Source organism: Artibeus jamaicensis, unplaced genomic scaffold (genome assembly GCF_021234435.1).
Source record: "Artibeus jamaicensis isolate MK-2021 breed Jamaican fruit bat unplaced genomic scaffold, CSHL_Jam_final contig_1526, whole genome shotgun sequence".
Taxonomy (NCBI): domain Eukaryota; kingdom Metazoa; phylum Chordata; class Mammalia; order Chiroptera; family Phyllostomidae; genus Artibeus; species Artibeus jamaicensis.
In genome coordinates, this window is record NW_026521297.1 from 730,041 (window position 1) to 744,214 (window position 14,174).

Consider the following 14,174-nt stretch of genomic DNA (forward strand, 5'->3'; position numbering starts at 1 on the left):
GGGCTAAGAAAAGGAAGACGTCTTACACCATTCCCAAAGAGAATAGGCATAAGAGAAAGAAGGGTAAGCTGGCTGTCCTGAAACACTACAAAATAATGAGAATGGCGTCAATCAGTTGCCCTCAGAGGGACTGCCCTTCAGGTGACTGTGGTGCTGCAGTCTGCATGGCCAGCCACTTCAACAGACATTATTGTGGCCAATGTGGTCTGACCTACTGCTTCAACAAACCAGAAGACAAGTCATTGTGTATGGGTTAATAAAAGACATGAACAAACAACAAAAAGTGTATAATTTGGTAACTGAAATATGTATATAGGAGTAAAATCATCCCCATAATCAAGATATAAAACATTTTCATTACCCCCAAAAGTCTTCCCATACCCCTCTGCAATCAATCCTTGCCCCTCCCAGCTCCCAGGCAACCACCAATACGCCTGCTGTCACTTTAGATTAGTTTGCATTTTCCAGAGCTGGGCAGAACTGGAATCATAATCTGCAGTCCTTGTGTCTGGCTTCTATCACTCTCAGCTTTTAATGATTTCAGCTTCGACCGTGTTGGTGCACGTAGCAGGAATTCATTCCTTTTGGCTCCCGAGTAGTATTCCAGGGGATGGCTAGACTAGCTCGCTTATTAACCTGTGGATGGGTGGTTTCCAGTTTGGGATTTAGAGAATAAAGCTGTTGAAAACAGCTGAGTACAAGTCTTTGTATGGACATGTCTTCACTTCTCTTGGGCAAATACCTATGAGTGGAATGGTAAGTGTATGTTTAACTTTAAAAAACTTTTTAAATTTATTTTTAGAGAGAGGGGAAGGGAGGAAGGAAGAGGGAGAGAAACATTAATGTGCAAGAGATACAATTAATTGCCTCTCGCACACCCCCAACTTGGGACCTGGCCTGCAACCCAGGCATGTGCCCTGGCCCACAATCCAACCAGCAACCTTCTGGTCTACAGGCCAGCACTCAATCCACTGAGTCACGCCAGCCAGGGCTGTTTAACTTTTAATAAACTACCACAGAGTTTTCCAAAGTGAGTTTATATACCCATTTATATTCCCAGCAACAGTGGGCAAGGGTTCTAACTGCCCCAGATCCTCACTTGGTGCTCCTGTTGTTTTATTCTCCAGTGATTTTAAAATTCAGTAAGGTTCCTTACTTGAATTTGTTATGCATTTGTGTGATTATGTCTCTCTCTATCACCCCTGGACCTTACAGGGGAAAACTTTAGTTCAACACAGTGCCTAGCATATAGAAGATGCTTAGGTAGTATAAATATTCAATAAATACCTGTTGAATGAATGAAGTCTGCCACCTCTCCAGTGAAAAGATGGTAAACGAAATATTGTTAGACCTAATAGTAACTTATCAGGAAGTTTTTCTACAACCACTTGGTGCTAGATCCTGTACTTCCCACTCAACCAGAGAGGAGGGGTCAAACTTGACCTGATTCTGCCTCCCCCAGTAAAGAGTACCCCAGAAGGCAAACAGAAAAAGGCCCCTCTTGCATTACAGAGCCTGCTACGTGCAGGCACTGAAACCCCACAGCAGGGCTGTGCGGCTCAATCTTATACCCTCTAGCAAAGGGCTTTGAAAACAGTCAATTTCAAATGCAATATTGTGTCCAGGTAGGTGCTGTGCTGCCCTGAAGACTGAGCCCCGGGTTCTATGACCAGGTTTTGTGGGAGATTCCCCCACAAAGAGTAAGGAAGAGAATATAAATGCTGCTACCTTCTCTCCAGCCAGGTTAATGCTGAATTTTGATGATACCAACATCTCCTCATAGTGATGTACCCTGACCTCCTTGGAAGGGCTAGCTTCCCACCGCATCTGGTATCTTAGAGCAACAAAATCTCCTGTCAAATGAGAGCACATCTGCCAAGTGCCCCGTGCAATGCTTGGACCACAGCAAGCACACAATAAATGTGTCAGGAATAGACAATGGGAGGGTCAACATAAGGGAGGCCATCTTTGGCATGATTGTTTTAATCACCTATCAGGCTTCCTTGACTTCAGGGAGTTTTCCATTCCACAGGGACTATCTGAAATTAAGATGCATTAATAAAACCGTGGCCTACAGTTATTTATATGATATGGTCTGAATATAGTATAAGTCCAGATGGAAACGAGGGGGACTTCTACCTAAATGAAACTGTTTCTCACTGGGAACAACTGCTTTCTCCGCTCTCTGCAGCACTTGCTAGAGATGCTGGGGAACGGTCACCTCTCAGCAGGCAAAGCAATTAAGAAAAGGACTGCCCCTCCCACTGCCAACAGAGAAAGTTAAAAAAATCACAGAAAAAGGGAGAGGAGGTTTGGTCTCAGACATTGTAAAAATAAATCACTTAGAGATAATGCTGTTTTCAGTTAAATGACTGACAAGCGGGGCCTGGGCCTGGGGAGTACACGAGGCAGGCACTGGGCACTCGGCCTGCAGGGTACTGACCTCCTGGGGTGCGAAGGGGTGACACTTGGAAGCACACTCAGCGGGTTTCTCCCCTGGAGGACAAGAGTATTTCCCCAACTGTGGGGGGAAAACCTTAAGTCAGAATTGGCCCAGAGACCCAGGATTTAAATCCTTAGTTTTGTGACCACAGTGAGGTGGAAAAATACTGTACTTATCCTGAGAAATTAATCTCAGGAGGATTGTGAGTAGGCTCTATAAGTGTTCCCCTGGACTCCGGTGAGATACACTTTGCACTGAACTGAATATCCCTGCTTCTTGCCACGCACAGAGAGCTTGGATTAGCAGGGCCAGTCCCGTCATTAAAGGTCGGGACTCACATGGCCTCCACCAATCTTCCACGTGGGTGAAAACTGGAAGAAAAAGTGTTTCGGCCAAAAGATAAAGTCTGTCTGACCCCCTGCAGACCCCTCCCAGTGGTGACCCCGGAGCAGCTGTGGTAGTTACATGCCCTCCTTCCAGCCTTCCCATGTAACCGGAGCTGTGAGAGTGAAGATCTAATACTCTATTACCACAGCAAGCACCGAGGCTGTCCCTGGGCCGAGGCTAAAAGCATCTGCAAATCAATCTGGAAGCTCTTCTACCAACTGGCCATTTCTTGAACACATTCCAATTTTAGAAAATACAAAACAAGGGTAAATAAAGTGGTCTGAAACTCGGAAAAAGACAGGTGAACACAGGAGCCACTCCAACCATGGGGTTCTGCGCTAACCTCAGAATAAGAAGGGGCAGCTTCAATGTAGAGTCTCAGCAATCCAGTGCAGGGGCAGCAGACTTTCAGGCGACAAGGCAGTGGTCCTTTCCTTGTGATCTGTGTTTAGGAGGGCTTAGCAGCTGACTCACAAACTATGGGGAGGGGACACAGCAGTCACAGAACCCTGCCACAGGCCACCCCTGGACTCTGGAGTTGCCTGCAAACAAAGCTTCTCTTCTGACACGTCCATAGACCACCCCCCCTCTACCCAGGTCAACAATTATGAAATAGAGATGCCCAATGTATACAGTATTAAACTAAACAGAAAAGAAGCCGCACAACAGTATGCACATGACCTCATGTTTTTAAACATTTCGGGGGGCAGTATTAGCAGAAAAGATACTCCAGCTATTACTGCAGACTGCAGACTACTTCTGGAGATTGGGATTATAAAAAACTTTCTGTTCTATACCTACAGAACATCTAGGGACATTTATAATGACTGGGATTTTAAACAGTAAACAATGATATTGCTCTTGTAAGTAGAACAATACTTGTAATATATGAAATGGTTCAAGCTGTCACAAATCATAATGGTCATGCCACCCCCTCCCCACAAAGTTTTGGTTTGGTTTGGTTTCCCAGTGCTGCTGGCTGTGACACTGGCTGGGAAGACCCAGGTGGGTGGCAATGCAGGCCTAAAGGAGAGGGATACTGGGTTCCTCCCCACCACTGCCTGCACGAGTGTAAACTCCCAAGCACTGCCCTTGAAAGTGATGATGCAATATGTTATTTGCCAGAACAAGCAAAGTGCCAAGGTGTATGAGACAGATACAAAAACAGGGAAATGACTTTCGACTTTGAACCGCTTGGGGCAGGCCTGGCAAACAAGCTTCGTCTGGAGTATCATTTCCAATCAGCTACAAGTGACTGCCACAGGGTCAGTGGCAATTTCTACCAAGAACAAGAGGGAGAGATGGGAAGGGGAGGGTGTCAAGTGGCAGCACAGACTTTCCCTAAGGAAAGTGCACATCGGTGGGGGCTGGGAAAAACTGAATCCACAATTTATTCATCATTACACGCAACCCTATAGCGCCCCCACACCCCCTTCACAGGTGTGCTCTGTCCAAGGAGAAACCCCGAGTCTTCCGTCCCAGCCCTCTGCTCAGACAGGAGCCACACGATGATGGTGTCAGAAGGGCTGAGGGTGATTGGGAGGCACAGACAGCACACCACGCAAAGGGACATTACACAAGACAACCGTCTGGACTCTTCAGAAAGGTCATCATTAAAAAACAAGGTTTCGGGACAGAGAGAACTGTTCTGGGCTAAAAGAGATGAAGAGGCAATAGCTGAATGCACTAAGAATATTAACTGGCTCCTGGGACAAAAAACTCAGCTGTAAGAGATGGTTTTAAGTCAAATGTGTAAATTTAAATACAGACTATTTATGTAAAACACTATCAAATTAATGCTAATATCCTTAAAAGTGGTGTTACTGCGGCCACGAAGGAACGGTCCTGCAGTGTGGGGACCTGTGCTGAGACCTTCAGGAGTGAGGTGACACAGAGTCTGCGGCTCCCTTCCCGATGGTCCAGCAACTACAACAGTGAAGGGAGGACGGGGCAATGCGGCAGAATGTCAACCACTGGCAGGCACTGGGTCACTGATGTGTTATTCTTACAACTCTGCAATGGGTTTCACAATTTTTCAAATTTGAAAGATGGGGAGGAAAGAAAGAAGTCATGGCTATCTACATGTAATTGGTAAAGCCCGACAGGCCACGAGAAGGAAGGCCAAATGTACGGAGGGCGCCGCTCATAGTGACGACTGGCACACACTGAGCACTCCCGTGTGCCAGGCGCCACGCCCAGGGCCTCACAGGCAAGCTCCCTGCACCCCCACATCAGCCCTGAGAGGCAGGTCCTGCCGTCACCCTTGGTTTACAGAGGAGCAAACGGCAGGACAAAGACTCGCACCCCGGTCTAACTAGATCTGAAGCTCTGTATCACTATTCTAAAACGCCTCCCTGGCTAATCTGTCTCTTTATTTTAAAGAACCCCAGGAAAAATGCTATACAGGCCTAACAACAGAGGAATGGTTAAATAACCTGTGATAGAGCCATTTAGTGGAACAAGATGCAGCCATTAAAAGCCATGTCTTCCAGGAGTCTGATGACGGGAGCATGCTCACCAAACAATGCCTGGTGTAAAAAGCAGTGGTTCTTAAGATACGGTCCTCCAACCCAACTCCTGGTTACCGAATCCTTTTGCTGCAGGAAAACAGGAGTCAGTAAGCTGGTGGGTGAATTCGGGGCTCTTTTACCTCATCTAAGTCATGCTCAAAAATTTTGAGAACTGTCACACTGCTACTTTGAATCATGTAAAAGTAAAAACTTATACGCATGTGCAGAGAAAGCAGACTGTGAGGAAACATATCAAACCATTAATAGTGGTTTTCACTAAGTGGAGAGCAATGAGTCCTTACATTCTTTTTCATATTCTTTTGTTTAATTTCTACAAATGAACATACTTTAATAATATAAATAGGAAAAAAGTCCTTTTAGAAAATGGAGTACAGCCCTGGCCAGTGTGGCTCAATTGATTGGAACACTGTCCTGTAAACAGAAAGGTCACCGGTTCAATTCCTGGTCAGGGCACATGCCTGGGTTGTGGGTTCAGTCTCCAGTCGGGAGCACAAGGGAGGTGGCCGATCAATGTTTCTCTCTCACATCAGTGTTTCCTTCTCTCTCCTCTTCCCCCTCTCTAAAATCAGTGCGCATGTCCTGCAGTGAGGAGGAAGGAAGGAAGCAAGCAAGCAAGCAGGCGGGAGGGAGGGAGGGAGGAAGAAAATGGGATATACATGGACCACTTCCCAACACACACACCAAGTTCACGGATAGCAGGCTGAATTTCCTCTTTGAAATTCTATAAAAGTACAAACAATGCCAATGAAGGGAAGGACATGACTAAAACTTACAAAGACAAAGAAAGAAGAAAACAATAGGATTTAGGTGTTCCGGGTTAGAAACCACTCCTTCAGTCAACGACTGAATGGATACTGGGTGCCAGGCTCTAGACAGATGGGAGAACAGAGAACCCTGTTCTCAGGAAATGGAAATGTGCTTGAGAAGAACCACCGGGGAGGTTAACATCGAAGTGCTGCCAGGGTCGGGGAGTCTTGGAGAATGAGGACAAGTTCCAGAGGCAGGAGGAACGTGGGACACGTTTCAGACATATGAAGGGCACACGCAAAGCAAAGAAATACTGCTTGGTCCACGTTCTTCTAATATATTGTTTGTATTCTTGTAAAACAATTTTAAAATTACTGCCTGCTGTAAAAGAAAACAGAAAGGGGGGCGGGGCGGTAGGAAAGAGAAACGAGTGAAGGGAGGGGAGAGAAGCAGAGGGAGAGGCGGGCAGACAAGCACGGTGCGGCGACACCGCACGGGAGAGGAGAGGGCGGAGTCACGCGTGCGCGATGAGGAGGCAAGAAGAGATTTTTGGTAGAACTGTCACATAATCAGGAGGGACTGAGAAGGAGGGTGATGATGGGGCAATGGAACTGAAGTGGAGGGGACAGAGCCAAGCAATTTCAAAGGAGAAGCCACCAACTTGGGAACTGACTAGATGAGTCCGAGATGTCCCAGAAGCTCCATGCTTTCTGGTGACGGGGAGGACAGTGACGCAGTCTAACAGAGCTTCAAGAGAAGCAGCAGCCTGGCAGCAGACTGTAGGTGCGGTTGAGAAAGCCTTCATACCTGAGAGGGTTCACAAGTGGAAGAGTAACAGGAGGTACGAATTTGTCACTGGGTGTAAAAAAAAGCTAATCACGACCCAAGAGTGAGAGAAGCCAGGTGATCAGGGCAGGTCAAGCCCACTGCTGTGCTCAGCTAAGGGCATGCATGCAACATTCCGGCACCTGGTGCTGCCACAGGCCGGCCACTCAGGAAGGCCACTCACAAAAGGCTCCTCCTGGAAGGCGAAGCTCTCCCAGAGAGGAAAATCCCAGCTGACAAATGCTGAAGGAATTATAGAGTTGGAAGAATGATGGTGATCACTGTCTCAGGCAAGAGTCATCAGTGGGTACTAAAACTACAGGTGACAGTGTTAAGAGAAATCAGATACTCACAGTCTCAAAGCACCTCCCTACGAAATACTTATTCACTACAAAGGGGCACAAAGAGCTTTACAGTGGAGAAGCTTGGCAGACACAACCACCTTAATCAAGGGATCAAAGGAGGTATCCCCAGTGATGGGACAAACTGACATCACATGCCACCTGGTATGAGGCACCGAGAAGGACACAACATTGCTTCCCTGCTGTTTCTGCCAAACATGCAAATCTGAACCTAATTATGAGGAAACATCGAAAAAACCCACAAAAAACAAAAACTCATGTTGAGGAATATCCCACAAAATAGCCAATCTGCACTCTTTAAAATTATTGAGACAGACTGAATGGTTTTAAAGGAGACTAGAGAGACTTGACAACTAAATGTAACATGTGGCCTGGGATTAATCCTGGGCCCAAACAAATAAACAAAACAAACAAACAAACAAAACAGCCCCACAAAACTTGTCTTTTGCAGTAAAGGACATTAATGGAACAACTAATGAATGAAAATGTTTATGGATTAGACAGGCTAATATTGCATTAGTGTTAACGTTTCAGTTTTCAAAACTGCATGGTGAAGAGAATGTTTTTAGAAAATACCCACTGAAGTATTTAGGAGTAAAGGTGCATGTTATCTGTAACTTTCAAACATTTCAGAAAAAAAGATACAAACATAGAGGGAAAGTGATGCAGGGAAAGTGGTAAAATGTTAACATTTGGGGAACCTGAGAATTTTTTGTAACCTTTCATTTGCTACAACTTTTTATAACTTTCCTATAAATCCGAAATAAATGTTTTTAAAAGTAAGAGAAAAAGTGCCACCCCCCACGTCCTCCCAAGCCACAAACCATCTCTCTAAAATGCTGGTTCAACCCGAGAGGCTTTAATCACTGAACTGCTTGGTGCAGACTTCCTCCCACCCCAAGGGAGAGGTGACAGGAAGAAACTGATACAAGACCCATGTCCAAAAGATGGATATTCGGAAAAAGCTCTGGCTATAGGATAGACTAATAAACAAAGCCACATAATGAACAAAGCCACAGATCTGCTGTGATTATACAAAGTGCCTGCTGTGATCCCCTCTAGGGTGATCCCACCCTCGAGGGCTGCAGGAAAAACCCTGCAAATAACAATAGTCTTTAGCGGGCTTCAACCTGAAACCTAGTTTCCCTGATTCTGCACATCCTAGGGAAATATTAATACCAGTCAGTCAACTTAATATAATACTGCTGAAATTACCGGCAGAGCCTGGCAGACTTTCAGCGCAACACAATACTTAATATCACTACAGATAACACTGTAATCAAGAAGAACACATAGGAAGACTATAATCCCCACCTTGGTTTTAATGCTCAAAAACTCACGTAACCGTGCATGCTGTACCTTCTCCTCGAAGCTCATTAGCTTTGAAAGCATCCAGGAGAAGAACAAGGGAAATAATAGCATAAAACTAGATCCTCCAGGGGTTTCAAAAGAGAGGCCAGAAGACACATTATGAAAGCTCTAAATGAATGAAATAATGAAATCAATGTTTTAACACAGGTAAAATCATGTCACTTCAAGAACAATGCAGAAAATGTTTTAAGATAGTGGCCTCTGCAATGATACCAAGTTATCAGGTTAGTTGAAAAGCAGCTGCTTGACCAGAAGATACCCAAGCATCAAGCTGGTTTCTAACTTCAGTGTAAAAAAAAAAAATCTATCAATATAAGAGTCTCAAGCACCTGATCAGTGGTCAAAGGCTGTAACAGTCACTAGTCATTCATTTTATTAAACCAAAATGTACTACTATTTGTGTCCAGTCTAATGCTGAGGACACAATGAGAAACAAAACCCTTTCCCTAGCCTCAAGAAGCTGACCAACAGGCGGCATGCTATGGCAGGGAGCTGGGGGGACATAGAAGGCACCCGGATCAGCCACTACTGCAGCCCCAAGGACAGGATTGTTTCACATTCTGAAAGCTCTCCCAGACCCCACACGACAGCCTCACAGCCATGGAGATGCAGGGGGGGACACTGAGAGCTGTTGGCACTGCTCGGCTCCTTCTCAGCAAGCACCCCACAAGAAACGAGAGCTGACCCCACAATCTCCAGGGGGCTCAGCCCCAGGAAATTGTCCTGCAGACAGTGAGAGCTGTAACTGGCTCTGAGGTAACGTGCTTACCTGTGGCTTCAATGTACTCAATGCATCTCTCAATAAAAACAGGAATTGGCTTCTCTGGAGTCACGACAGTTGTTAAGGGGACCCCAAAATAGTTACTCTCCCAGGTTGCCTTCGTGATGGATGGCCGGGGTTTGGGCTTTGGTTTCTGTCCAGGAAAAGAGAAAAGCAAGCAGAAAAACAAAGTGAGTCTCATCACACACCTACATGTCAGAAAGGCTTCCAGAAGGAAACTCACGGTGGTATGGAAACTACTGGAAAGGTTCCAAGCAAGATAAAGAGACCCAGTTGTTCATCCAATTTTGCATTTTCTAGCCTCCAAATATCATACAAGATGCCAGCCAGCTATCATATAACCACACTCTGACCATGAGACTGCATTATCAGAACAAAGGTGTTTATAAGAAGTGGGCCACGTTTACTTAATAACAATGAGATGACTATCTACATCCTTTATCAGGGGTTCACTGGCATAAACAGGAAGTTTTCCAAACACCCTGAATGAGTAATAGATGTTATACACTTAAAGATGGGTAAACTGTTAAAAAGATAAACGATGGAACTGAAAACTAGTAATTTCCTCTTTAAAGAACAGAGACAGGCCCTCCCTCGCTGGTGTAGCTCAAGTGTATCGAGTGCCCACCTGCAAACCAAAGGGTCGCCAGTTCCATTCCCACTCAGGGTACATGCCTGGGTTGCAGGCACACGAGAGGCAACTACACATTAATGTTTCTTTCCCTCCCTTCCCCTCTCTAAAAATGAATAAATAAAACCTTAAAAAAAAAAAAGAACAGAGATAGGCATGTATTCTGCTAGGGCTGAGAGCCCCCAGTGAGAACTGCCTTCTCCATCAGCCTGGTGTTAAAGGCTTCTGCATTAGAAAACGGTAAACCTAACTCAACAAATGTAACAGAAGAAGATACCTCTTCGTCTTTTCTTCCCTAGCATCTTCCTCATGCAGCAGGAAGAGCAACTACTTGAGTGCTTACTATGTACGAAGCAACTCCCAAATAGTATTTTTTATTTAAAAATAAAGAAAAAAATTAATTGTTGACACTATTACAGATGTCCTCCATTCCCCACCCCCGTTTGCCCCCTCTACCCAGACACTGCCTCCCCCACCCCTGCCTTCCCTTCACTACATTGCTGTCTATGTCCGTGGGCTATGCATATATGTTCTCTGGCTAATCTCTCCCTGGCTCCCCCAATATTATTTTTCTTAAACTTCAATGACATTCCATTTTATCAAGGAGAAATGTCACATGCCTAAATGATACCACTCTTAAGTGACAGTGCTGGGATTCAAACCCAGGAAGGTCTGTCTCCAAAGGCCCTGGTATTTTGTCTGTGGGTCTTGATGACTGTTAGGAGTTACCCAGATTGTAGCGTACCCTTAATTATTTATCTAATCATCCGGTTACTGGCTGCCTATCCCAAGAACTTTCTGAAGAAGGCAATGAAACACAGTGGGTCAAGAGCACAGGTTTTGCAGTCAGACAGAACTGACATGGACAGTAACTGAATTTTCTAGGACTCTGCTTCTTCACCTGTAGAACGGGGTTCTCAACACCCACTCTCACAGATCCGTTGTGAATCCAGATTGAAATAATGCATATCAAGAACTTAAGCAAGTGTCTGCTACAAAGTAAGTATTCAGCTGATGGAGGCTAAATTTCCTAGCTAACTTAGATTGTTACAACACATCCCTGTCTTGCTCTAGTATTGAGAGTGGAGAGGAAGTACAAATAAAAATTTATTGTCTATTTACTAGAACTATGGTTAGAAGGCTTTATGACGATTAGCAATAACTTCCTTGTAGGTTCTCTTAGAAGTTCCATTTTTTCCCCCTAATGTTAGTCTCAGTTTTATTGAAGAACAGTTGTTGCTGTTTATTTTGACAGGCAAATTCTGACGAGCTGGGATTGGTAAAATGAAAAAAGAATGTCACTGAAACCCAGACAGCGCCTTTCTGCATTCAGATTCCAGAGTTAACGGGTCACACAGGATGGAGAGAACACTGCTGGATTCGCTGCTATCCGGCTGCAGCCACATGTAATGGTAAAGGCACCCAGCCCTTCTTCCTCCAGTACGGGCTTTCCTTTATTGGGTGCCTACTGGATACTAGGCACTGAGCCATTCCCACTCCATCATATCATTTCACCCTCAGGGCCAGCTGAGAGCAGGGTGCTGTCCCTGAGATACTAATCACTTGGCCAAAGTCACAGAACTTGCCTGTCAGGGTTCAAATTCAGGTCTATTAGACTCCAAAGCTTAACTTCTTTATGTTGTACTTCATAGAAGTAGAAGATGCTAGAAAGATGGTCTAGATTGGTTATTTCACTTAAAGATACATCATAAATCATTAATTTGTATTTCCTTACTTCTCTGTAAAAAGTATGAAGTCAGAGCCTGCTAGCCTCAGGCAGCCTGTAAGAGGAGAGCAGCAGCCAATCACCCAAACCTGAGAGGTTGTTTCACTGGTCTCCCACAGAGTGAGCATGTTGCAGTAGGCCAGGGCCAGGCTTTGTGGAGTGTGTGGCTCTTCTTGGGGACCCCAGGACCCATTCACATCGCATTACAATCCTCCATACTGACTTAGCCAGCCATTAGCAGGCTGTATGAAGACTGGATTGTCTTTGCCTTTGGGTTGTCACTTTGGGTAATGTCAGCCATCAGCCTGGAAGTAGCTTGTTCCCTTTTTCATATATATACTTTATTCTCAGCTGTTCTTTTTTTTTTTTTTTGCCACTGTTCACATGCACAGGAAGTCCTCAGAGAATCTCAGACTAAACAGGAAGTGATTTGTTCCCACACAAAGGGTTCCACAAGGAATGAAGAGTGGGTAGGATAAGGAAGGGAACAGCTGACCCCAACCTGGAAGCCAGATTAGTGGACTGTATGCAGAGACCCCTAAATATGTTTAAGTTTACAGGTTGTACATTCTATGAGTAAACCTGCCAAACTGCTCTAATGGGAAAATCAACCCCAGCACTAGAGATACACCTGGGTCCATTTGCCTTGATCCTATTTGGTCACCCCCTCTCTAGTAGGTATTTTAATGAAGGCCAAAATTTCAGTTGTATCATCGTGGTTTTAGGACATTTCCTATTTGTTTAATGCATTTTTTTCCTCATGTGTGTTTCAGAATAAAGGAACTGAATAATTCTGGAGCAAATATCTCAATAATGTTTATGAGCGTGGGTTTTGGAGGAAGGGAAGACCGAGGCACTATGACAACTATTTCAAATAGCTATAGGACCAACTCATGGAAAAGAATAAATTATTGTGTATAATTTCAAAGGTTGATATTGGGAAAGACAACTTTGGCCAATATAAATAGAAATTTAAAAACAAAACAACCTATATGTTTAAAAATGAAGAGACTGCTGCAGAAGAGGCTGCAACCTATCTGCCATACTTGTTGTCAAGGAGATTCTGCCATCAGATGGAGGACTTTTAAATTAGACCACTGCTCACAGCCCTCTTACCTTGAAGCATCCGTGATCTAGTTCAGCACTTCAACGTACAAATAAGGAAACAGAGTAACTCCTCTTACTGAGCGGCACAGATGCTCTCTTTCCCTTCTCTCATTTAAATACAGTCTGGTCTGCACAATGTCAAATACCCCCTTGAAATAACTAGAGGCTCTGCAGGGTACAGGATTCTTGCACGACTCGTTCTAAACTTCCCTAGTTAAGAAACCAGACTTGGTGGTGCATGTCAAGAGCGGGGCCAGACTGCTGATAGAACAAGCACCGCATCAGGCATCTGAGGACTTACTGGGCAAATGCCCGATGGAAAGGCCATTCTTCTGAGTGGGCTGCCAGATGTCTCAATCGCTGGTCAGACATGTGTCACTCATCAGGAGTCACTGGAGCCCTCTCAGCAGTGGGTCCTTGGAGAAAGTAACACCACCCTAACATCCATCTTCTTTGGGGGGCACTCACTTAACAAGCTGAATTGGAAAAAATATCTAACCAGAGGAAACCAAGCCCAGAGAACAGTAAATACATGTGTGTCTCCAAGTTCAGAGTCGGACTGAGTGAAAACCAGAAAAGAACAGTGATTCATTAGGAGTTGGTCGTGTGCAGGACACTGCTAGGTGCTCTGCACGATTAACTGAAACCTCAAAACCAGCCTTCCAGGTAAGGGTTATCAGTCTCATTTTACAGATCAAAACACAGGCCCAGAGGGGTTCACGCCCAGCACTGACAGCCAGGAGGCAGAGGCCAGTGATCAGTGAATGCCAAAGCCCCGAGGGTCTTTCCCTTACATGAACTATCTCCCTGATAAAAGGTCACTGACACAAATAAAGGACTGGGTCAGCCTGAATCATCCTCACCTTGTCTTTCTGGATAAATATTTTTGAATGAGTAACAGTCCACTGTTCTTTACTTCAGTTTCCTTAAGAACACTGCACCTGATTCTTAAGTCCGGATACTAACAGGTAGCAAAGGAAACAAATGAACCACTGGTTTACAACAATGGACTGAAGAGAAATGGGGACTGCAGTGTGCCTCCAGCTGTCGGCTTTTCCTAAATGAGGAAAGAGCATTCAAGGGGAAGTCCCGGCTTTGTCAAAGTGGGAAGATGTCTGTCACCTGCCTATGGGATGGATGGTAAGCCCATTCCACACCCCCTTCATGTCCACGGGGCAAGAAAGAGATCAGAATGCCAGCCAAGGAGTAACCAATAGGCTGGATTAGGGTCCCTTCTGTCAAACTATACAAACTAGCCCAGTG

The 14,174-nt window shown here is 45.0% G+C and overlaps 1 protein-coding gene across 1 annotated transcript in view; it reads right to left on the minus strand.

The window, feature by feature from the left end:
- ARHGAP35 (Rho GTPase activating protein 35) overlaps window positions 1-14,174 on the minus strand; it is a 118,057-nt gene that overhangs the window by 49,344 nt on the left and 54,539 nt on the right. The window contains exon 3 of the mRNA XM_037155097.2: window positions 9,436-9,580. Coding sequence (XP_037010992.2) covers window positions 9,436-9,580 — 145 coding nt within the window. The remainder of the gene's footprint in view (window positions 1-9,435; window positions 9,581-14,174) is intronic.